At 45.7% G+C, this 25,849-nt stretch overlaps 1 protein-coding gene and 1 pseudogene across 3 annotated transcripts in view; both read right to left on the bottom strand.

Annotated features, from left to right (window-relative positions):
* lats1 (large tumor suppressor kinase 1) overlaps positions 1 to 15,482 on the bottom strand; it is a 58,432-nt gene extending 42,950 nt beyond the window's left edge. Inside the window, exons 1-3 of one of the 3 annotated variants that reach the window (XM_072498448.1) lie at positions 15,375 to 15,482; positions 13,112 to 13,613; positions 661 to 811 (exon numbers count right to left, since the gene is read on the bottom strand). In XM_072498448.1, coding sequence (XP_072354549.1) covers positions 661 to 811; positions 13,112 to 13,504 — 544 coding nt within the window. In that variant the 5' untranslated portion in view covers positions 13,505 to 13,613; positions 15,375 to 15,482. Of the gene's footprint in view, positions 1 to 660; positions 812 to 13,111; positions 13,614 to 15,206 lie in introns of all 3 variants that reach the window. The other 2 variants (XM_072498450.1, XM_072498449.1) reach the window with 2 other exon arrangements.
* A 7,744-nt stretch (positions 15,483 to 23,226) lies between these two features.
* Positions 23,227 to 24,986, bottom strand: LOC140410385 (histidine--tRNA ligase, cytoplasmic pseudogene; annotated as a pseudogene).
* Positions 24,987 to 25,849: the final 863 nt, after the last annotated feature.

Below are 25,849 nucleotides of genomic sequence, written 5' to 3'. Positions count from 1 at the left end.
AGATAAAGATAGATAGTTTTTTGAAGAATAAAGGGATTAAGGGTTATGGTGTTCAGACCGGAAAGTGGAGCTGAATCCACAAAAGATCCGCCATGATCTCATTGAATGGCAGAGCAGGCTCGAGGGGCCAGATGGCCTGCTCCTGTTCCTAGTTCTTAGGTTCTAAATACGAAAGGGAACTGATTTTACAATAGCACAGAAATATAAATGCCAACGGTGATGTGAAAACCCAAAGCAGTGGAAACATCAATAAACATCACTGCAATATAAAATTCAGGTTTTGTCCAGTAATGTAAATGCAAGGCCTAATAATGGTGACCCCTTAAAATTGATAACATGACCGAGGTCCCAGGTTCGATCCTGGCTCTGGAACACCGTGTGGAGTTTACACATTCTCCCCGTGTTTGCGTGGGTTTCGCCCTCACAACCCAAAGATGTGCAAGCTAGGTGGATTGGCCAAGCTAAATTGCCCCTTAATTGGAAAAAATTAATTGAGTACTCTAAATTTTTTTTTTTTTTTTAATTGATCACATGCAAGAGGATGCTGCTACCTCAACAGGAGTTGATAACCAAGTGTGTGAAAGGAACCAGTGACAAAGATACAAAGTACATCTTAGAATGAATGAGTTAAAGGCGATGTAGTGTTTCAGTTATGTATACCTGATGTTTTCACACTCGCACTCATTGGTCTTGCAGCTGCAGCGACCATCTGCTCTCGGCGTGTATCCTGGTAGCTCATCTTACTGATGTATTCAATTGCAGCCTCTATACTGCGGCTGTTGGTCTGCTTGAGAGCTCGAACGACCATGTCCTGGAAATGATCAAATGCAACTGGTGAAGAACACATTGCATCTAAAACTGCTTTATTTGTATCGATAATAAAATCAGCAAGCATTTTACATGGTTAGTGATTTTAGCATTGGCGGCACAGTGCGACATGGTTCGCACTGCTGCCTCAGTGTTGGAAGATCCCGGCCTCGGGTCACTGTCTTTGTGGAGTGTGCGCATTCCCCCCGTGTCTGTGTGGGTCCCGTCCCCACAACCCAAAGCAATCAAGATTATTTTAAATAAATGGTGTTTTCTCTCACTAAAGCGCAAAGAACTACAAAGTACAGATGAAGGAGGTCATTTCCTAACAACTTTCAATAGAAACCAATAACACGTCCCTACCCACACAATATAGCACCAAGCATCACATGTTCTTGTCACCGCTCCACTATCTGGAGACCACTGCACGTATTTAGAAGTGTATAAAGAAGTGCTTACTGAACTTTTTTCTTTAATCAGTTCATGTCTGTACCCCTGACTACTCTGGAATCATGTTTATGATTGGTTTTGAAATACTCAGGAGTGAACCGTTGCTATTCTACCGAGTTGTATATAACTCTTTGAAGTTCCTTCCCATTCATTTCTCAAATTGAAGATTTATTTTTCTCCATAGCTCAGCTCTCTGACAGTAGGGACTGGCCTCATTGCTCTGAGCTGCCACTGCTTCTAGGGTTCAGATTTATCCCTTGTGCTTCAGTAACCAGAACTAAACACTAAGATTGAAGGTGTGACCTAACCTCTGCAGAATACAAAGTCAGCATTGACTGCCTCTGACGCATACCCCACTGATTTGGCAACATAATCCAGCATTCAATTTGCTTTGCTGTGTTCACTTGCCTACATGTGAATGCACATCAAATGTGAAATGCTTTGTTACATCCACGAACATACAAGAATTCACGTTCATTTTTCTCTGGGACCCTGTACATAGATTTTTGAAGATGGTGGAACATATTAAAAAAGCAATTAGATATGGGATCTTGGGCTTCATAAATAGAGGTATTGAGTGCAAAAGCAGCACATTGATGCTGAACTTATGAACTTATAGGCCACAACTACAGTATGTGTACCGTTCTGGTCACCACACTTTAACGAGGGTGTGAGGGGCCTTGAACATAGAACATACAGTGCAGAAGGAGGCCATTCGGCTCATCAAGTCTTCACCGACCCACTTAAGCCCTCACTTCCACCCTATCCCCGTAACCCAATAACCCCTCACCTTATTTGGTCACTAAGGGCAATTTATCATGGCCAATCCACCTAATCTGCACGTCTTTGGACTGTGGGAGGAAACCGGAGCACCAAGAGGAAACCCACGCAGACGCGGGGGAGAACGTGCAGACTCTGCACAGACAGTGACCCAGAAGGGAATTGAACCTGGGACCCTGGCACTATGAAGCCACAGTGCTAATCACTTGTGCTACCGTGCTGCCCAAATAGATGCTAAGGATGCGGAGGAGATTTAGCAGAATAATAATGATGATGAGTCTTATTAGCTCCAAGGCTAGGTTCAGGAAGCTGGGGTTGTTCCTCCTGGAGCAAAAGAGATCGAGGTGAGGTTTAATAGAGGTGTCCAAGAGTATGACATGTTTTGATATGGTAGACAATAAAAAACCAATGCAACTGGTGAAGAACACATTGCATGCTAAATTGCTCCTTAAACAAGTACTGGGGGAAATCAATTTAAGATTAGGCAAGATTCAAAGGGTGAGATATGAAGAAGAATTTTTTTTTTTTTAACACAGTGAGTGGTAATGATCTGGAACTCGTAGCCTATGAGGGTGTGGAAGTAGAGATGATCCAATAATTTCAACGGGAAATTGGATAGGCACTTGAGGGAAATAAAGCTGCAGGACCACACAGGGGAGTAGGAGTAACAGAATTACAGAGAGATGGCACAAATGGGCCAAATGGCCTTCTTCTGTGTTGTAATGATGCTATGAACTGCTGCTTTGTCATGACTAGACATAATCAGTGTTGCATCCAGAGTGTTGATTTCTCACAACCATTTAAGCTTGCTCTACGCATCAATCTCCTGCAGCGTGCAAAACCTTGCTGTTACCCGTATTGAATTTCACCCACCACTGGTCTTGCCCAGTTACAAACACGGTCTTGATTCTTTGATAATTCCTTAGCTGTTTTGTAAGGATTTCCTGCCCCTAGTTTGATTATCAACTGAAAATTTGATCAATTGTGTTTCTGAATCCAGATCAGTAAAGCAAGTGAGAAACAAGGAACCAACTTCTCAAACACCATTGGGTTGCACCAACATTGCTTCATGATGCAGCCGCATTCCTGTGGAACTTTGATGAAGCTTTGTGGAATTTCAAGTATTTGATATAATGGGGCAGGACATCAACTCCTCAGAATGGCAACATCAATCAGACAGGTTCTGCCAATTATGTTGTTAAAAATATACTTGAGCAAAAGTAATGCAAATTAAAAGTGGGAGAGATTTCTGTAATGTGTTTAGATGAAGTATGTTTTAAATGAACAAGGAGTTAGGTAGTACTGGAACCAATCCTAGAAAACGAAATGGAGCAAGTAGGCCCTGGAAGTATGCCAAACATGTAAAAAAAACACTGACCATGACTTACTAATCAAATAAAAATCAAAAAAGCTATTTCAATTCAATAGGAAAAACAAATCCAGATAAATTCAACTGAAAAGTTAGCAAGAATGCACAATAAATAGGAACTGTTCCAACAGGGGATGATTAGGTAAGAGATTATCTGGAGTTCCTTAGATTTGTGCAGAAATTAAAATGAGACTTTGAAAATACTAACAAAGAAAGATCATGTGGAGCATACAAAATTGAAGCATAGATTGGCCAATGGCCAAGAGATTTTGTGGCTGTTGAAAGGTTAAGGAGGGTATGAAGGAACAGAGGAACAGTTTCTTCTGGTGGGGAAACGCCAAAACAAAGGGACGGAATCTTCAAATGAAACCCATGCCATTTAGAAGTGAAACCAGGAAGCACATTGTCACAGGCAGGCGGATGGCAATGTGTAATCCTCTCTGCAAGAAGGCTCTGAATGCTGGGTCAATTGAAATTTTCACAGCCATTATCGACAGATCTTTGTTAGATAATGTTTACAAGGAGTATGGATGAAATCCAGATGAGACACAAAAATAGACCAATCATTATCTAATTGCAAGGTAGAACAGGTTCAAGAGCTGAATAGCCTCCTCTTGTTCTATGTTCTTAATGCTTAGTAGTTCAATGAGTTGGATTAGCAACTGTGTTTCATAACTTTGAACCAAAGGCAATGTTAATTAAGCTTGATGATCATTAGTTTTTTCAAAAATTCCTCTAATAACTGACCAGTAGACAGTGCTCAGGAATTCAATAATCTATAGTCCCATTCAATCTTAAACAAGTAACAAATTTACAGGCAGTAGATATTCTCGAAGGCTCAGCATCACTTCTCTTTCTCTCTCTCTCCACCCAACTTACAAGTCTTAACCTCAGGTGTGCGTGCAGACAGCTTTTTGAAAAGGATTCAACCCAGCACTACTCCAGAAGAACATATAAATTGTCTGTCTGCATCTTTAGATCACCTATGTGGATTTGTGTTTGGAGAAGGGTTGCGCCCAGCGAACCCCATGGAAGTTGGGTGTGGCATTGCTGCCAGAGAAGGGGGAGCTTGAGAGGATAGCTGCTGCTACAGGAATGTACGTGGAGTTTAATAAGAGCGAGGAGGTTTCACCTTACACATTCAGGGAGGCGTTAAAGGCGGTGATATGGAGGGAGCTGATCTTGATTAAGGCACACAGAGATAAGGCGGGAAGGATGGAGCGAGAGGTTGGAAGAGGCTATTCTGGCGGTGTTTGAGACTTTTTACCGGGGGTTGTAACCTCCCGGAAAGAGGGGCTCTGATATGATACAATTCTTGGATGGTTTGCACTTCCTGGTGGTGAAGGAGAAGGTGCAGTGCCTGGAGGCTCTGCTTGAGCTGGAAGAAGTATGAGGTGCATTGCTCTGTGCAGTCTGGGAAGGCTCCACGCCACATCTACTGGGAAAGCAGGGGGGGGGGGGGGGTGGGGGGGAACCAGATTGTTCTAGAAGACCTCCACTACGAGCGTTCGTACCAACACATTAAGCTTGGGGTACCTTTGACTGAATAGGGGAACAAGGCAGGGGTGTTCACTTTCCCCATTACTTTTTGCATTGACAATTGAACTGCTGGCTATTGCACTGAGGTCATCAACAGAGTGGAAGAGGTATGGAGCATAGAGTGTCCCTAAACGCAGATGACTTGCTGTTGTATGTAACAGACCCTCTCTCCAGTGTAGGAAAGATTATGGAGGCATTAAGTAAGTTTGACTCCTTTTCGGGTTATAAATTCAACATGGGGATGAGTGAGGTGTTTCCGGTGAGTTCTCAGGATTAGAGAGTGGGTTGGCGAAATTGCCATTTTTGCTGGCTAGCTAGTGTTTTAGATATTTGGGAAAGCAGGTGGCTCGCGACTGGGCATGGTTACTTAAGCTGTATTTGGCCGGACAGGTAGAAGGGGTGAAGGGGATTTCAAAAGGTGGGATGCCCTCCCGTTATGGTTTACAGAGAGGGTTCAAATAGTGAAAATTACGGTCATTATAAAATTCTTATTTACATTCCAGAGTCTCCCGATCTATTTACTTAAATCGTTTTTTGTGAAGATTAATAAGCTGATTTCAACATTTCTATGGGCAGGCAAGATAACTCGGGTTTGGAGAGCATTTTTGCAGAGAGATCGGCAGTCAGGGGGTTGGCATTGCCCAATTTGATGAATATCAGGAAATGGGTTGTGGAGAAAGGGTTGGTTTAGGGGCAGATAGGGGAGGATTCCTGTACAGGGTCGTGTTTGAAGGCATTGGTGATCGTTCGCGCCAGCCAGATAATCTATGAGCCCGGTGGTAGTAACCTCCTCGAGAGCATGGAACCAGTTTAGGCAACATTTTAAGATGTCGTTAAAGGCGCCGATATATAGGAACCATAGATTTATCCTGGCGAGAATGGACTTGTCATACAAGGTGTGGGAATGGATAGAGAAGGTTAGGGATTTATTTGTGGAGGTTAGGCTTATGAGTCTGGAGAAACTGGTGCAAAGGTTTCAGATTCGGGGCGGGGGGGGGAATGAGTTCAGGTATTTATAAGAAATGAGAACTTTTGCTAGGAAGGAGCTTTCTATGTTTCCTTGGTTGCTCTCCTCCCCCCCTCTGATGGGTGAGGTAGTGTCTTTGGATGATATAGGGGAGGGGAAGGTCTCTGCTATTTATGGGCAGCTGGTGGAGAGGGAGAGGGCTTCGCTGGAGGAGATAAAGAGAAAATGAGAGCAGTTGGGGGGTGCATTTTGGGGAAGTGGGGCAGGGTTGTGGAGTGAGGCCCTTTATAGGGTAAATTCTACTTCCTCTTGTGCAAGACTGAGCCTAATAAGTAAAGTCGCCACAGTCCGAGATGACCATAGGCTGCTTTCCCCTTTGAAGGAGAGCCGACTGATTTAACCTGAGGATCACCACACCTCAGGCGATGGGCAAGGTTGAGAAGGCTGGGCCTTCATGAATAACCTCAGCCGGTCCGGGAATTGAACCCGCGCTGTTGGCCTTGCTCTGCATCACAAACCAGCTGCCCAGCCAACTGAGCTAAACTGGCTCAGGGAAGCAGGTCAGGGTCAAGTACACTTTAAAGTGAGGACAGCACAGTAGCGCAGTGGTTAACATTGCTGCCTCACGGCACCGAGGTCCCAGGTTCGATCCCGACTCTGGGACACAGTGTGTGGAGTTTACACATTCTGCCCATGTTTGCGTGGGTTTTGCCCCCACAACCCAAAGATGTGCAGGGTAGGTGGATTGGGCATGTTAAATTGCCCCTTAATTGGAAAGAAATGAATTGGGTACTATAAATTTTTTGTTTTTTAAAGTACACTTTAAAGTGGTGCACTGAGCACAACTGACTAAAGCACGCATGAGTGGGTTCTTTTCAGAGGACAGATGCAAGCATTTGTCAAGAGGGCCGGTGAACCACTCGCACGTGTTTGGTCCTGCCCCAAATGAAGGAGATTCTGGGAGACGTTTTTGAGACTATGTCAGAGATTTTGAGGTAAAGGTGGCACATAGGGGTATCGGGTGAATCGAAGCTGCAGGAGGGAAAAGAGATCATGTTTTGGCCTTTGACTCCCTGATAGCCCGGAAGAGGATTCTGCTCGGGCGGTGCCTCGGTCAGCGACTTGGGTGGGGGAACCTATCGGAGTTTTTAGATCTGGAGAAAATTAAATAGGGCATTAGGGGGTCGGAGGAGGTGTTTATCTCCTTTTTGGTAGTCATCAGAAAATGGGGGGAGGGTCACAAAAGAGGAGCTGTAGGGGGTAGGTTGGTGGGTTGTTAATTATTATGAAAATTGTATATGGTTGAATGAGCGTGGTGTATATTGTAAAATGGAAAAATGTCCTGAACAAAAATATATTTTAAAAATCTTTCATAGATTATCAAAGAACTTACAGTGCAGAAGGAGGCCATTCGGCCCATCGAGTCTGCACCGGCTCTTGGAAAGAGCACCCTACCCAAGTTCAGCACCTCCACCCTATCCCCATAACCCAGTAACCCCACCCAACACTAAGGGCAATTTATCATGACCAATCCACCTAACCTGCACATCTTTGGACTGTGGGAGGAAACCGGAGCACCCGGAGGAAACCCACGCACACACTGGGAGGATGTGCAGACCCCGCACAGACAGTGACCCAAGCCGGAATCAAACCTGGGACCCTGGTGCTGTGAAGCAATTGTGCTATCCACAATGCTACATTGCTGCCCGTAAATCTTTAAATCACCTCAACCTTTGAAGCACCAGGGTCATCAATTTCAGACTGAAGCAAGTCACCAATCTCCACAAACTGTGTACCCCTTTCTTTTTACTGGATTTTAACTTCCTTAATCATAGAATCCCAACAGTGCAGAAGGATGCCATTTGGCCCATCGAGTCTGCACCAGCCCTTAGATTGAGCACCCTACGTAAGCCCACGCCGCCACCCTATCCCCGTAACCCAGTAACCCCACCTAACCTTTTGAACACTAAGGGGCAATTCACCATGGCCAATCCACATAACCTGCACACCTTTAGACTGTGGGAGGAAGCTGGAGCACCCAGAGGAAACCCATTCTGTAACGGGTTATTTTCTTTCATAGAATTTACAGTGCAGAAGGAGGCCATTCGGCCCATCGAGTCTGCACTGGCTCTTGCAAAGAGCACCCTACCCAAGCCCACACCTCCACCCTAGCCCCATAACCCAGTAACCCCACCGAACATTAAGGACAATTTTGGACACTAAGGGCAATTTAGCATGGCCAATCCACCTAACCCGCACATCTTTGGACTGTGGGAGGAAACCGGAGCACCCGGAGCAAACCCACGCACACACGGGGAGAACGTGCAGACTCCGCACAGACAGTGACCCAAGCCGGGAATCGAACCTGGGACCCTGGAGCTGTGAAGCAATTGTGCTATCCACAGTGCTACCGTGCTGTGTGTGTTTCTGTGTGTGTGTATGTGCATGCGTGCACTCAAACGTGCATGCACATTGGACGGGAGCTTATTATTTTACTTAGACTAGGTTAAGGACAATAAAAACAAATTTTCTTTGTTAAAATTCAAGAAAACCTGCCTGATTGTGTATTTTTTGATCACAGCGTGTAAATAGTTAAACACTCACTGAATTGGCAAACATATCCATTTAAACAAAAAAAACTGGTGTAGTCAAACAAAGAGGGAAAAGATGGGAGCCAATTGACCCCCTCTAACCTGGTTGTAACATTATACACAAGATAAAAGTTACTGAACAAATTGGTACTGATCCTTTCTCTTGTAGGCTATATCCATTAATGTCCCAGCTCTCTCCATCTCTGCCTGATTAAACAGCATGATCTTTTTGTCGCTATTATATAATGACTTCCCCAAAAAGGGATCGAGACATAGACCAACATGATCACACCTTCAACTGCATCAAGGATTGGATTGGATTTGTTTATTGTCACGTATACCGAGGTAAAGTGAAAAGTATTTTTCTGCGAGCAGCTCAACAGATCATTAAGCACATGGGAAGAAAAGGGAATAAAAGAAAATACATAATAAGGCAACACAGATATACAATGTAACTACATAAACACCAGCATCGGATGAAGCATACAGGGTGTAGTGTTAATGAGGTCAGTCCATAAGAGGGTCATTTAGGAGTCTGGTGACAGTGGGGAAGAAGCTGTTTTTGAGTCTGTTCATGCGTGTTCTCAGACTTCTGTATCTCCTGCCCGATGGAAGAAGTTGGAAGAGTAAGTAAGCTGGTTGGGAGGGATCTTTGATTATGCAGCCCACTTTCCCCAGGCAGCGGGAGGTGTAGATGGAGTCAATGGATGGGAGGCAGGTTTGTGTGATGGACTGGGCGGTGTTCACGACTCTCTGAAGTTTCTTGCGGTCCTGGGCCGAGCAGTTGTGGTACCAGGCTGTGATGCAGCCAGATAGGATGCTTTCTATGGCACATCTGTAAAAGTTGGTACGGGTTAATGTGGACATGCCGAATTTCCTTAGTTTCCTGAGGAAGTATAGGCGCTGTTGTGCTTTCTTGGTGGTAGCGTTGACATGGGTGGACCAGGACAGATTTTTGGAGATGTGCACCCCTAGGAATTTGAAACTGCTAACCATCGCCATCTCGGCTCTGTTGATGCTGACAGGGGTGTGTACAGTACTTTGCTTCCTGAAGTCAATGACCAGCTCTTTAGTTTTGCTGGCATTGCCAGGTCTGCCAGATTGGCTTGCCAAGTCACCAAAGTTTCCATCTTGAACGAGACCCACACTTCCCAAGTCAGCCAGGCATGACCATTCGCAACAGCTACTGGTTTGTTCTGTCAATCTTCTGTGCTGAGTAAAACTCATCCTAACATTGAAGATGGAAACAGTGCTGGGATGAGATCAATGAGTTCCGATCACCTCGGAATCTAAAGTGATGCCAAATCATGAATGCAACACAAATCCTTTCAAGGGTTAAGAAAAATCTCAAAACGTTACAAAACGCATACACTATTTTATGCCTTTTCACAACTGACTCCAAATTACAAGCAAGTTTTGCAATTGAACATGCTGTCATTGATTACAACGGCCAACCTAGTTCCTGGTTAAACATGTATTCAGGATGTTCCACATTAACAGGTTGCTATCATATTGAATAAGGCTCAACTTATTGAAGAAACTATTTTAAACAACACTTACACACCCTCAGGCTGATAAGAAATAAAAGTACAACACACATGTTTTACTGCAATACAGCAATCTGTTTCACAGGTCAAATAAATTAGAACACCATTGATCTTGATTAGTCTAACAAGTCAAGAGTGCATTCAAGTAGAGCGCATGCCTCCATCACACTGAGTTAACTTAACATTATTACAAATACGTGGCTCTTCCTTATGCTTTTCCCTGCCTGGTTGATGCTGCTTTGAAACTACAAAGCTGAAAAAGAACTCTTTCTATTAAAAGTTTTCATCTCACTGAGGAGGCTTCAGGACAATCCATATCCAACAACCGGTTCTGAAAACTCTGCTCCCATTTTGACTGTGACAAATTGCATCACAGCAGCTGAGACAATCCTCAACATTCTAAAGCAAATAATAACATTCTAAAAAAACAACCACAACACCTTTTTAAAAGTGAATTTGCCCTATCTTCCAATGTTAACGGATCCTTTAAAAAATATTCCAGGGTCTGGATCCATACCTTTGCCAAATATTAATCACTGCTTCCTTAGGTCTTACCCAATCTGTGTACCAGGCTTTGTTGAAATCAGTTCATTATTTTTTTGCGATATATTCTTTACTGACAAACAGGGGCAAAATGCGACTTTTTAAAACATGACAAAAAATCAACTTATCAGCATATCCTCATTAAAAGCTGCTTGGAAGGACTATAAACATTTTGAATTGGAACAGCTTGGAACGCTTTCAGCTCCCAAACTTGCATCGGAAAACATTCCGTGGTGGAAATTATCTGATCCCACCAACAGGAGAGAAGAACTTTCCATGGCCTGAATTAACCTGCATAAGGACCGCTCCAAATCTAGCGTAAAGGCAGAACAGAGGTAGTGATTCCTATATGATTCCATGAGGCACAGCAGCATTGCCTTCAAGTACCCAGATCTCCCGGCGTCAAAAGATATTTGTATTAAAAATGCACGCAACTGCAGCAGTACTGTTGTCTGCAACAAATGACATTCAGCTAAAAGTATCTTCAGGTTAATAATATTTTGCAGCAATTGTATACTGATAGGACATAGTAGGAAAAATCTTGCTGCATAGCCATAGAGTTTATACAACACGGAAAGCGGCCCTGCGGTCCATGCCGGCCATCAAGCACCTATGTATTATGATCCCATTTTCCAGCACTTGGCCCATGGCCTTGTATGCTACAGCATTTCAAGTTCTCATCTAAATACTTAAATGTTGTGAGGGTTCCCGCCTCTACCACCCTTTCAGGCAGTGAGTTCCAGATTCCCACCACTCTCTGGGTGAAAATGCTTTTTAATCACATCTTCTGTAAACCTCCTACTCATTACCTTAAATCTACGCTTTCTGGTTATTGACCGCTCTGCTCAGGGGAAAGGTTCCTTACTATCCACTCTATCTATGCCCCTCATAATTAAATTTAGAGTACCCAACTTCTTTTTTTCCAATTAAGGGGCAATTTAGCGTGGCCAATCCACCTACCCTGCACATCTTTGGGTTGTGGGGGTGAAACCCATGTAAACACAGGGACAGTGACCCGGGATGGGGACCAAACCCGGGTCCTCAACGCCATGAGGCTAACCACAGTGTCACCCCTGCTCCTCATAATTATACACATCTCAATCAGGTGTCCCCCTCAGCCTTCTCTGCTCCAAGGAAAACAACCGCAGCCCAACCAGTCTCTTTTGATAGCTGAAACTCTCCAGCCCAGGCAACATCCTGCTGAACCACCTCTGTACCCTTTGTCGTGCCATCACATCCTTCCGATAATGTGGTGACCAAAACTGCACAGTACTCCAGTGTGGCCTAAGAAACGTTTTATACAGCTCCATCATTTTTTTATTTTTTTCCCCTTCAATTTAGAGTACCCAATTCATTTTTTATAATTAAGGGGCAATTTTACCTGGCCAATCCACCTACCCTGCATTTTTGGGTTGCGGGGGCGAAACCCCCGCAAACACGGGGAGAATGTTCAAACTCCACACGGACAGTGACCCAGAGCCGGGATTGAACCTGGGACCTCATCGCCGTGAGGCAGCAGTGCTACCCACTGTGCCGCCATGCTGCCTAATACAGCTCCATCATAACCTCTCTGTTCTTATAATAATAATAATCTTTATTCTCACAAGTAGGCTTACATTAACACTGCAATGAAGTTACTGTGAAAAGCCCCGAGTCACCACATTCCGGTGGCCTGTTCGTGTACACAGAGGGAGAATTCAGAATGTCCAATTCATCTAACGGCACGTCTTTTGGGACCTGTGGGAGGAAACCAGAGCACCCGGAGGAAACCGAGGCAGACAGAGGGAGAACGTGCAGACTCCGCACAGACAGTGATCCAAGCCAGGAATCGAACCAGAGACCCTGGCTCTGTGAAGTAACAGTGTTACTTACATATTCTATGCCTCAGTTAATAAAGGCAAGTAGCCCACAAACCTTATTAACCAGCTTATCTACCTGGCCTGTTGTCGACAGGGACCCACAGACATGCCCACCAAGGTCACTCACTGTATATTCCTCTGCCTTGTTAGTCCTCCTAAAATGCATTACCTCACATTTTGCAGAGCTAAATTTCATTTACCACTGTTCTGCCCATCTAACCAGCCCATTTATATTGCGTTGGAATCTAAGGCTTTCCTCCTTACTATTTACACCAATTTTTTGACATCTTCAACCTTACACATCATACCTCCTACATTCACGTCCACCATTAAGTTTAATGAACAATTAATATGCAATTGCAAGAAATTATCCAAAATAATAGGTTACAGGTGAGATGCCATTGAAAAGAAGCAAACAGGAGGGGGCCATAAATCGACCAGCAAGATTCACAACTCATGGCATATCGCTGAATTTCCTGGACTTACTGACAAATTAGCCCTTAATAATGCACGCATTGTTCGTATGTTTTGCTGTTCTAAATACTTAGCTCCTTTGGCAAGCTTTACAGTGGAATTTAGCAATCAGCAAGGAATTTGCAACGTTGTTTGCACAGCCTAAGTGGATTGAATCAATAGTATATCATTTAAATAGCTCTCACCTCATCAAACCCGGCAGTTACCAAATCCTGCAACATCTGCTTGTTTACATCTGCGGGTCCACGGACTGACGAACTGTACTCATTTGAAAATGGCAACAAGGAATTCCGGATCTCCTGCAAGGCTTTTTGGTAAGTTACGAATTTAAGAGCATTCCGGCCTTGTTGCCTTGAATCTTCTGTGCTCAATTTCATCATACTTTGATCTATGCTTCCAGCATCTCCTGATGGTTTGGGTAAATGCCTGAGACTCTCTCTGATCTCCTGCAACATCTGGCGGCTACTCCCAGAAAAGTTGCTGGCAGGGAATGTTTTTGGTCTCATTTGTCTATGTCCATCAGGCTTCTCTCCCCTCTTCATGAAGGTGTCAGAAAAAACCAACCACTCTTGGCTCATTTACACAAGTGAAGTTCCAGCAGGTTACAGGCGGTCTTGGTTTCTGATATCCAAGACTCTCAGCTGTAAGGTTGTTCTGCTCATCTGTGTATTTGCACGATCCAGTTATCTGTAAAAAAATGCACTGGCATTAAATGATGCACATTAACCCCCAAATAAAATGATCATACAAACATTTACCACACAAGGCAGTAAATATCTGAATTACAAGCTGAAATAATAAATACAACCAAAAGATCAAGCTCACTTCAATAAAGAAATAAATCAATTCATAGCTGCCATAAATGTTTGCTTCTTCAGAGAAAGTATCTCACATTTTAAGATCTCTCAAAGGATAACCTGCCTAATACGCCACTTTTGTTTGCGGGATTTGGGGGGGGGGGGTGCGGCAGGGGCGGTAGTATCACACTTTGTCACATATACTTTCTGGCAATGGTTCTTAAATTGGAGCAGAATGTTGCTTTGTTTTTTTTCTTATGTAACCCAAGGAACCTGAAGCTAAGAGAAGCGTGTGTTCGCTCCCCAGGATCAACTAATATAGCACAGTTCAGGGACTCACAAGGTTCAGTACCACATCAACCAACAGGGAAGGAATTCTGCACTAGATAATTCACCACTCATAGTGCATTATGAAAATAATATGCAGAATGGTTAGGAAATCAAGAATAATCTTCTGGCTTTTCAAGTGCACCAGTTGACTGGGGACAGGGTTGGTCTTTATATATAAACAAACAACATTAGCAGACCTTTTCATTGGCAATGTCTCTCCAACATATATGCAGATTTACAATTAATGTGAAACTACAAAGATTTAAGAACTGGGTTATCATGGAAGGAGAATTTCAAATGTAAAAACAATATTGTTCCACCTTGAACAGCATCCAATAGGCTCCTCAACATTCACATCAACACGCGCTGAATTTCACATGGGAAATCATCACATGCAAACACAAAATGCGAAGTAACATTCACAGTTGTTCAAATTATGCAACTTTATTGCTTTAAAAAATTTACGGCTAGTATCTCGTATTCAGATTCCTATATGTCACTAAGGGACTAGTTACAAGAAAAGGGTAGGGTAATTGTGATTGTTCTTCGAGCAAATAAAAAGTGAGAAAGAGATTTGTTTGCCGTTATCATAGAATCCCTAGTGCAGAAACAGGCCATTCAGCCTATCGAGTCTGCATCGACCCTTTGAAAGAGCAAACTCCACAGTCACCCCAGTTTGAAATTGAACCCGGGCCCTTGGCACGGTGAGGCAGCAGTGCTAACCAGTGAGCCACCCCAAGGGTTCAAACTAAAGTAGAGAAGCTGTTTTCCACTGGCAGGAGGATTTTCAACTAGAATTTTTTTTTTTTCAAATAGTCTCAAAAGAACCAGGAGGCAGAAATGGGGTGTAATTTACACAAAACGTTATGATCGGGAATGTGCTGCCCGAAACAGACCCAGTGATAACTTTCAAAAGGGAATTGGACAAATTCTCGAAAGGGGAGATACAGCAGAGCTGAGGGGTGAGTGGGACTGGGATTAATTCGCACATTAAAATTCAAACTACTGCCCTCCAAATCTTCCCGCCCCAGGTAATTCCGACTCTGGCTGCTTACAGCACGCCCAAGCTCCGGGCTCCTGGTCGACCAAAGCGCCCCGGGCCTGTAGCGGGAGACTGGGCCCGAGCCCAGTCCCTTCCTGCCCGTGATCCCACCTTTAGGCCCCCACGGCCATCTTAGGCTCGGATCTTCCTGCCAACTCATCGGCCCATTGCGCCGCCGGACCGGGATCCCTTCCCCGCGGGATGGGATGGAGGAAGGCGAATGTTACCCCCGTCTAGCCGCCGACGTCGCCCGGTAGGTCTGTCTGTCTGTTTACCCACCTCCCAGACACCCCCGCAATTGCCGCTCAGACCCGCTCCGATCTCCGAGCTCAGCTCCTCTCGCGCGATCGCGGGGCGACGTTTCCGCTGTGTGGGTGCGTGCAGCGCCCCCTCAAGCCCGGAGGAGTCACCGCCGCACAGCGCCCCCTCAAGCCCGGAGGAGTCACCGCCGCACAGCGCCCCCTCAAGCCCGGGGAGTCACCGCCGCATAGCGCCCCCTCAAGCCCGGAGGAGTCCCCTCAAACTCGGAGGAGGTACTGTCGCCAGCCAACACCATCAAACCTCCTGCCTATTTGTTGTTGTCTGCATTCCTGTTTATAGCTTGTTGTATAATAATATATATTGTTACAAGTAGGCTTACAACACTGCAATGAAGTTACTGTGAAAAGCCCCTAGTTGCCACATTCCGGCGCCTGTTCGGGGAGGCCGGTACTGGAATTGAACCCACCAGAGCACCTGGAGAAACCCCACACAGACACAGGGAGAACGTGCAGACTCCACACAGACAGTGACCCAAGCCAGGAATCGAACCTGGGACTCTGGCGCCGGGAAGCAGGTGCTAACTTGAGAGAGAGAGACTATATCCAACATTTCCAGGAGTCTCTTCCGCTCTTTATGCTTCATTGGTACCTGTCTGGCCACATTATAAACATACCTTCCTTGAACATCAAGTCCTGGGGTAGGACTCATAGAAAGTAGAAGCAGGAGGTGACCATTTGGCCCTTCAAGCCTGCTCCGCCATTCATTATGATCATGGCTGATCATCAAATTCAATACCCTGATCCCCCATATCCCTTGATCCCAGAGCTTCCAGCTCAGCACTATCCCCACTGCACCACAGATTCACATTTGCCTGATCTAAATTTATAGCATTAAAGTAAAGTTACCATCGTCCCAGATGTTCATAGGCTGCTTTCCCTTTGAGGAGAGCTGACTGATGGTGGGTTAATCTGAGGTCCCCACACCACATCTCAGGCAAGGGGCATAGTTAAGAGGGGCAAGGGGCCTTTATGAATAACCTCAGCTGGCACAGGAATTGAAACCAAGCTGTTGACATGCATCACAAATTGGCTGTCCAGCCAACTGAGCTAAACTGCACCCCCCTCCCCCCAATGTATTTGCTTACACTCTGTGTTTTACATATCCCCGAATAAGACTGAGGTATTTCTAAGCTCAGTGCATAACTGAGGGAGTGTGCACTGTCAGAGGTTCTGGGTAAGATGTTGAACCAAAACCCTGTCAGCCCTCCAGGATCTATAAGATCCCATAGCACTATTTTGAGAAAGAACAGGGCAGTTCTTCTTGGTGTCATTGCCCATATTTAAGCCTCAACCAAACTCACGAAAGTAAATGATCTTGTTATCATCACATTGTTTCTGAGATCTTGCTGTGCACAAACTATCTGCCAGGTTTCCTACATTACAACAGTGACTACTCTTCAAAGTACTTCATTGGCTGTAAAGCACGGAGACATTTTGATTTTGCAAAAAAGTATGATATGCTTACATATGCTTTAGAACATAGAACATAGAATGATACAGTGCAGTACAGGCCCTTCGGCCCACGATGTTGCACCGACATGGGAAGTCAAAAATCAAAAGCCATCTAACCTACACTATGCCATTATCATCCATATGCTTATCCAATAAACTTTTAAATGCCCTCAATGTTGGCGAGTTCACTACTGTTGCAGGTAGGGCATTCCACGGCCTCACCACTCTTTGCGTAAAGAACCTACCTCTGACCTCTGTCCTATATCTATTACCCCTCAGTTTAAGGCTATGTCCCCTCGTGCTAGCCATTTACATCCGCGGGAGAAGGCTCTCACTGTCCACCCTATCTGACCCCCTGATCATTTTGTATGCCTCTATTAAGTCTCCTCTTAACCTTCTTCTCTCTAACGAAAACAACCTCAAGTCCATCAGCCTTTCCTCATAAGATTTTCCCTCCATACCAGGCAACATCCTGGTAAATCTCCTCTGCACCCGCTCCAAAGCTTCCACGTCCTTCCTATAATGCGGTGACCAGAACTGTACGCAATACTCCAAATGCGGCCGTACCAGAGTTTTGTACAGCTGCAACATGACCTCATGACTCCGGAACTCAATCCCTCTACCAATAAAGGCCAACACTCCATAGGCCTTCTTCACAACCCTATCAACCTGGGTGGCAACTTTCAGGGATCTATGTACATGGACAACTAGATCCCTCTGCTCATCCACACTTCCAAGAACTTTACCATTAGCCAAATATTCCGCATTCCTGTTATTTCTTCCAAAGTGAATCACCTCACACTTCTCTACATTAAACTCCATTTGCCACCTCTCAGCCCAGCTCTGCAGCTTATCTATGTCCCTCTGTAACCTGCTACATCCTTCCGCACTGTCGACAACACCACCGACTTTAGTGTCGTCTGCAAATTTACTCACCCACCCTTCTGCGCCCTCCTCTAGGTCATTGATAAAAATGACAAACAGCAACGGCCCCAGAACAGATCCTTGTGGTACGCCACTTGTAACTGAACTCCATTCTGAACATTTCCCATCAACCAACACCCTCTGTCTTCTTTCAGCTAGCCAATTTCTGATCCACATCTCTAAATCACCCTCAATCCCCAGCCTCCGTATTTTCTACAATAGCCTACCGTGGGGAACCTTATCAAACGCTTTACTGAAATCCATATACACCACATCAACTGCTCTACCCTCGTCTACCTGTTCAGTCACCTTCTCAAAGAACTCGATAAGGTTTGTGAGGCATGACCTACCCTTCACAAAGCCATGCTGACTATCCCTAATCATATTATTCCTATCTAGATGATTATAAATCTTGTCTCTTATAATCCCCTCCAAGACTTTACCTACTACAGACGTGAGGCTCACCGGTCTATAGTTGCCGGGGTTGTCTCTGCTCCCCTTCTTGAACAAAGGGACCACATTTGCTATCCTCCAGTCCTCTGGCACTATTCCTGTCGCCAATGATGACATAAAAATCAAAGCCAAAGGCCCAGCAATCTCTTCCCTGGCTTCCCAGAGAATCCTAGGATAAATCCCATCAGGCCCCGGGGACTTATCTATTTTCAGCCTGTCCAGAATTGCCAACACCTCTTCCCTACCTCTATGCCATCTATTCTAATAGCCTGGGTCTCAGCATTCTCCTCCACAACATTATCTTTTTCCTGAGTGAATACTGACGAAAAATATTCGTTTAGTATCTCGCCTATCTCTTCAGACTCCACACACAACTTCCCATCCCTGTCCTTGACTGGCCCTACTCTTACCCTTGTCATTCTTTTATTCCTGACATACCTATAGAAAGCTTTTGGGTTTTCCTTGATCCTACCTGCCAAATACTTCTCATGTCCCCTCCTTGCTCGTCTTAGCTCTCTCTTTAGATCCTTCCTCGCTACCTTGTAACTATCAAGCGCCCCAACTGAAACTTCACTCCTCATCTTCACATAGGCCTCCTTCTTCCTCTTAACAAGAGATTCCACTTCTTTGGTAAACCACGGTTCCCTCGCTCGACGCCTTCCTCCCTGCCTGACCAGTACGTACTTATCAAGAACACGCAGTAGCTGTTCCTTAAACCAGCTCCACATATCCAGTGTGCCCAACACTTGCAGCCTACTTCTCCAACCTATCCCCCCCAAGTCATGTCTAATGGCATCATAATTGCCCTTCCCCCAGCTATAACTCTTGCCCTGCGGGGTATACTTATCCCTTTCCATCACTAATGTAAACGTCACCGAATTGTGGTCACTGTCCCCAAAATGCTCACCTACCTCCAAATCTAACACCTGGCCTGGTTCATTACCCAAAACCAAATCCAATGTGGCCTCTCCTTTTATTGGCCTGTCAACATATTGTGTCAGGAAACCCTCCTTCACACATTGTACAAAAAACGACCCATCTAATGTACTCGAACTATATCTTTTCCAGTCAATATTTGGAAAGTTAAAGTCTCCCATAATAACTACCCTGTTACTTTTGCTCTTATCCAGAATCATCTTCGCCATCCTTTCCTCTACACCCTAGAACTATTTGGAGGCCTATAGAAAACTCCCAACAGGGTGACCTCTCCTTTCCTGTTTCTAACCTCAGCCCATACTACCTCGGAAGAAGAGTCCCCATCTAGCATCCTCTCCGCCACCGTAATACTGTTTTTGACTAGCAGCGCCACACCTCCCCCTCTTTTGCCTCCTTCTCTGAGCTTACTAAAACACCTAAACCCCGGAACCTGCAACAACCATTCCTGTCCCTGCTCTATCCATGTCTCCGAAATGGCCACAACATCGAAGTCCCAGGTACCAACCCATGCTGCCAGTTCCCCTACCTTATTTCGTATACTCCTGGCATTGAAGTAGACACACTTCAAACCACCTACCTGAACACTGGCCCCCTCCTGCGAAGTCAATTCTGTGCTCCTGACCTCTATACTCTCAATCTCTCGTACCCTAAAACTACAATCCAGATTCCCATGCCCCTGCTGTATTAGTTTAAACTCCCCCAAAGAGCACTAACAAATCTCCCCCCCAGGATATTTGTGCCCCTCAGGTTCAGATGTAGACCATCCTGTCTGTAGAGGTCCCACCTTCCCCAGAAAGAGCCCCAGTTATCCAGAAATCTGAATCCCTCCCGCCTGCACCATCCCTGTAGCCACGTGTTTAATTGCTCTCTCTCCCTATTCCTCATCTCATTATCACGTGGCACGGGCAACAACCCAGAGATAACAACTCTGTTTGTTCTCGTTCTGAGCTTCCATCCTACCTCCCTGAAAGCCTGTCTGACATCCTTGTCCCCTTTCCTACCTATGTCGTTAGTGCCAATGTGGACCATGACTTGGGGCTGCTCCCCCTCCCCCTTAAGGACCCGGAAAACACGATCCGAGACATCACGTACCCTTGCACCTGGGAGGCAACATACCAAACGTGAGTCTCTCTCGCTCCCACAAAATCTCCTATCTGTGCCCCTGACTATCGAGTCCCCAATTACTAATGCTCTGCTCCTCTCCCCCCTTCCCTTCTGAGCAACAGGGACAGACTACGTGCCAGAGGCCCGTACCCCATGGCTCCCCCCCCCACAAGTATCCAAAGCGGTATACTTGTTACTCAGGGGAACGACCGCAGGGGACCCCTGCACTGACTGCTTCTTCCCAGTCCCTCTTACAGTTACCCATCTATCTCCAATCTTTGTGTGACTAATTCCCTGAAGCTGCTATCTATGACCCCCACTGCCTCCCGAATGATCCGAAGTTCATCCAACTCCAGCTCCAGTTCCCTAACTCGGTCTTGGAGGAGCTGGAGATGGCTGCACTTCCTGCAGGTAAAATCAGCAGGGACACTAACGGCATCCCTCACCTCAAACATCCTGCAGGAGGAACATTGCACTCCCTTCCCTGCCATCCCGCTAACTTCTAACCAAGGTCTGGTTAATAAATAAATTTAAAAAAATAAAAAATAATAATATAATATGGCACTTACCTCACACCAATGGGTCTTATTATTAGGTTAGAGGAGGAGGGCGGGTGGGAGACACTACACGTGTAGTGTCTCGGGTTTCCTCTCCACCAGAATTTATTGGTTGGGGGGGACCTTCCCAGAAGTCCGCGGGTCGAACTTCCGGTTCCCGCCTTATATTTAAAAAAAAATGATGGCTTTTTTTAATACATTCTTTCAGACATTTCGCATATTATGTACCATAGCACATTCAATGTTATATACAACACCGAATATAGCCTGGTATATATGGAGTATTTTTTACATTTTTTCATGGAATAGGGGGTGGGGGGGCACATACTCTCAGGCCAATACTTTTTGCACATCACTAATTGTCCTTGAGAAAGCGCCTGGTGAGCCACCTTTTCGAACTGCTACTGTCCCTGTGGTGTAGGCACACCCACAGTGCTGCTAGGAAGAGTTGCAGGTGTTTGATTGTGGATGTTCCATTGTTGAATAAGACTGGGATAGACAGAGCTTTGGTCTCTCTGAGAATCAAGGGATTTGGGGAGAGTGGAACAGTGGAGTTGAAGCTCAAGATCAGCCGTGGTCATATTGATGGCCCTTTATGGTCTTCTTCTGTTCCAATTTCTTCTGCTCAATATGACTTCTTCAGAGCACATGGATATTTGCCGAAAGTGGGCTACTTTGTCCTGGATGATAAATGGTCATGTTGGATTTGTCCTGCTTTTTGGAAACAGGACATACCTGGGCAATTTTCCACATTGTAGCTGTGGAACAGCTTGACTAAGGGTGCAGCTAATTTTGAGCACAAATTTTGAGTACTAATGCCAGAATGTTGTCAGGGCCCATAACCTTTGCAGTAGCCAGTGCTACGTTTTGATATGTGGAGCTAATCCAACAGGCTGAAGACTGGCATCTATGATACTAGGGCTCAAGAAGGAGGCCAAGATGGATCATCCACATGGCACTTTTGGCTGAAGATGGGCATGTGTGCATCCTTGTTAGATTCAGTGCAATATATTTTTCATTTGATTTATTATTGTCACATGTATTAGTATACAGTGAAAAGTATTGTTTCTTGCATGCTATATAGACAACACATACCGTACGTAGGGAAGGAAGGAGAGACTGCAGAATGTAATGTTACAGTCATAGCTAGGGTGTAGAGAAAAGATCAACTTAATACGAGGTAGAGCCATTCAAAAGTCTGATGGCAGCAGGCAAGATGCTGTTCTTGAGTCGGTTGGTGCGTGACCTCAAACTTTTGTATCTTTTTCTTGATGGAAGAAGGTGGAAGAGAGTATGTCCGGGGTGTGTGGAGTCCCTAATTCTGCTGGCTGCCCTTCCGAGGCAGCGGGAATATATGCTGAATCTTGCAGAATAATTGTCTGTGAATGACACATGCTGTTGTTCATGCCAAATTAGTCAATAAATTTGTGGGATTAAGGGATAAACATGACCAGAAGCTCCTGGTCGATATACACTGATTCGCTGTTGACACAAAAGGCATCTCTCCTTCAGCCTCCCTGTTATTTTTTAAGAAATTGCTGGCTTTTCACAATTATGTGACTGTCACAAAGGCTCTTCTTGACCAGTTTGGAACTTTTGACACATTTGATCACACAATCCTCTTCCATTTCCTCTCTCTCATGGGTGAACGTCATTTCCCTAATTCCATTCTTATCTATCTAATCGTGGTCAGAGAATCACCTCCAATTACTTGTCTTTCCTCTTCTGCAAATTTACCTTTGCTCAATGCTCTCCTGCTTGGCCTGTATCCTCCACACACCCTCCATAAACCTGAATTCATCCTAAACTCTGTCACCTGTGTCTGAGGTTGTACCGAGAGCTATTCATTCACCAATCCCTGAGCTCGCTGACCTTCGTTGGCTCTCAGTCCAGCAAGGCGTCATAGTTTTTAAAATTCTCATCGTCAGGGGGCTTCTGGTGGCGATCGCGAATGGAGCGGCCGCAGCAAAGAGGCTCCCGCAGATCCACAAAACCGCGGCTTTTTTCGAGGGTTTGCGAAATCGGCTCTGCCTCCCTCGCCCTTAACCAGGCGCCAAAGCTGACGAGGAAAAACAAAGAGGAGACTGGTCCCCGGTGTGCTGTACGTGGAGGAGGAGTGAGGATCGCAACAAGAAACTGCCTGAAAGTCGGAGCACAGAGCGGATAAGACAAAAACAAAATAATAATTTTTTTATTCAACCTTTTTTGTTCCTCTCCTGAAAATTTTAAAACTTAAAAAAAAACTTTCTAGGTCCGGTTGCGGCGATGACCAGCTAAGCCACACGTTTTGGCGGCTCCAGCTCGAACGGACCTTCGGGCTCTTTTTTTATTAGCCAGCGTGCCTTTTTATTGATTTGGCTGGGTCAAATCAATCAAAATCAAATTCTAGCCCCCCTGCCTTTGTAAAAGGCAGGGTATGCTCCATAATACAGAATATATATATTCATGCCCAATTTTAAAGTCCAATTAGGAAAAGAAAGTGTCCTTCCAGATCGGGGAGCTCCTTGTTCATGGTGCTGATCAACAAGCAGTAGTCAGGGTTGATGATGCTGCACGATATCATGCTCCAGCATCCAATATGTAAAAGTGATTCCAAGACATTGCCTCTGAAGGCGTTAGGACTGACATGTTCTCTTCTCGATTTCTTCTATGAGATTTTCTCTTGCAACATCAACCTCCTCTCTCGTGGAAACAACACGAAGTTTGACAACTCCATCTTTTAGTTCCTGTTCTCCAATTATAGCCACCAAGGGAATTCCTGTCTCCTCACAGTATTGGAGCTGGTTTAGGAGCTTTGGGTTCTTCTTGTAGGTAATTTCTGCCTTAATTCCAGACTTCCAGAGCTCTGCCACCAACTTCATCCTCTCTTCCAGAAGGTTCTTCTGTGCTGTGGCTACAAGAACTTGCGTCTCTGTTGTACGAATTTTCTCATCTGAGGCCTCCAGTCTCTGTTCCATAATGGAGAATATCCTTTCAATCCCAATGCTGACTCCCACACACGGTACTTTCCGACCTTTAGGATCAAACATTCCAACAAGGCCGTCATACCGCCCTCCAGCAGCTACACTGCCGATGCTAACTTGCTCAGAGTGCTCGTTTTGCTGTGTCTGAGTGGCTGCCTGACTCTGGGTTAGCACAACCTCGTAGATGACACCAGTGTAGTAGTCTAAACCTCGAGCTAAACTCAGGTCAAAAAGAACCTTCTCTTCAACACCATAAAGTGTCAGATACACAAAGAGCTGTTTCATGTCATTCAGACCTTCCATAGCCACCTTGTTCTGGGACAGTTTGGCATCTTGTACCAACTTATCAATCAACTCTGACCTGCCGTTAAGCTGAACATATTCTCCAATCTTGTCGGCGGTCTCGGGAGCAAGGCCCTTTTCTGAAACCATCTCATTCTTCACATCTTCCCACGGCATCTTGTCCATTTTATCCACCGCAGAACAGATTGTCCGAAATTTATCAGCTGGCACTCCGCACACTTCAAACATCCCATCGAGGACACGCCTGTCATTAACCTTAATTAGAAACTCTCCCAACTGCAGCTCGCTCAAGAACTCGTGCACAATTTTCAGGCATTCAGCATCGGGAATCATTGGATCATATTGGCCAGCAATATCAAAATCACACTGATAGAACTCCCTGTAACGGCCCTGGGTCATGGCTGGATTGTCTCTTCTGTATACTTTCGCAATATGATATCTCTTAATGTTGGTGATTTTATTCATGGCTAAGTAACGGGCAAATGGAACTGTGAGGCCATAACGCAGAGACAACAGCTCACCGCCCTGGTCCTTTAAGTCGTAGATGAGTTTGGAGTCTTCACCGTATTTTCCGGTCAGGGTTTCCTTGAGCTCAAATACCGGTGTGTCAATGGTCTCAGCTCCATGTCGTTTAAAGCAGTTAATGATGGTGCTGAAGACTTTCTCACGGATAGCCATTTGTTTCGGGTTATAGTCCCTGGTTCCCTTGGGTGTTTTGAGTACGAACTGTGGTTTCCCATCGTTAGTCCCAAGCTGAGCTTTTAGTTCCAGCAACTTTGCAAGCTCCTCGGAAATCTGGTGCTGAGGGGCTTTGTCCGCCTTCAGTTTGCGAACCACCTGTTCCCTCACTGCGGCCTCCAGCTCCGCACGGCCTGCCATGGCCACTGGCGAAAGAGAGACCTTCGGGCTCTTTTAAGAGTCCCAACGGGAAATTTTTTCGGGACGAAACCCGGTGTGGGGTGAGGCAACAGGGAGTCTCTCCCCCCCCCCCCCCCCCCCCCCCCCAGCGGAAAAGAAAAATATCGGCGGCGGCGGCCAGATCTCGGAGGATCCTCGAGGGCAGCGGCAGAAGGAAGAAAGGAGCAAGATGGCGGCGGAGGGAGCTCAGGCGACATGGGGACCGGACCAGGATGAGTTTCTAAGACGGTGTGTGGAGCTGTTAAAAAAGGAGGTGCTGGCCCCGATGCTACAAGCAATCGAGGGGCTTAAAGAGACACAAAAGGCCCAGGAGATAGAGCTCCGTGTGGTGGAGCAGAAGGTAACGGACAACGAGGACGAGATCCTGGGCCTAGCGGTCAAAATGCAGACGCACGAGGCGCTCCATAAGAAGTGCATCGAAAGGATTGAAGTCCTGGAAAACAGATCACGGAGAAAGAACCTCCGGATCCTGGGTCTCCCCGAGGGAGTGGAAGGAGCTGACGGCGGGGCTTACGCGAGCACGATGCTACGCTCGCTAATGGGAGCTGAGGCCCCCTCGGGCCCCTTGGAAGTGGAAGGGGCCCACCGGGTCCCTGCGAGGAGACCAAAGGCTGGAGAACCACCTAGGGCGATGATCGTGCGATTTCACCGCTTCAATGACAGAGAGGTGGTTCTGAGATGGGCCAAGAAGGTACGAAGTAGTAGATGGGAGAGTGCGGTGGTACGAGTGTATCAGGATTGGAGTGCGAAGGTGGCGAGAAGGAGGGCGAGTTTCAATCGAGCCAAGGAGGTGCTGCACAAGAAGAAAGTGAAGTACGGGATGT

This window comes from Scyliorhinus torazame, chromosome 4 (assembly GCF_047496885.1).
Source record: "Scyliorhinus torazame isolate Kashiwa2021f chromosome 4, sScyTor2.1, whole genome shotgun sequence".
NCBI classification, from domain to species: Eukaryota; Metazoa; Chordata; class Chondrichthyes; order Carcharhiniformes; family Scyliorhinidae; genus Scyliorhinus; species Scyliorhinus torazame.
This window is presented reverse-complemented; position numbering and strand designations above follow the sequence as displayed.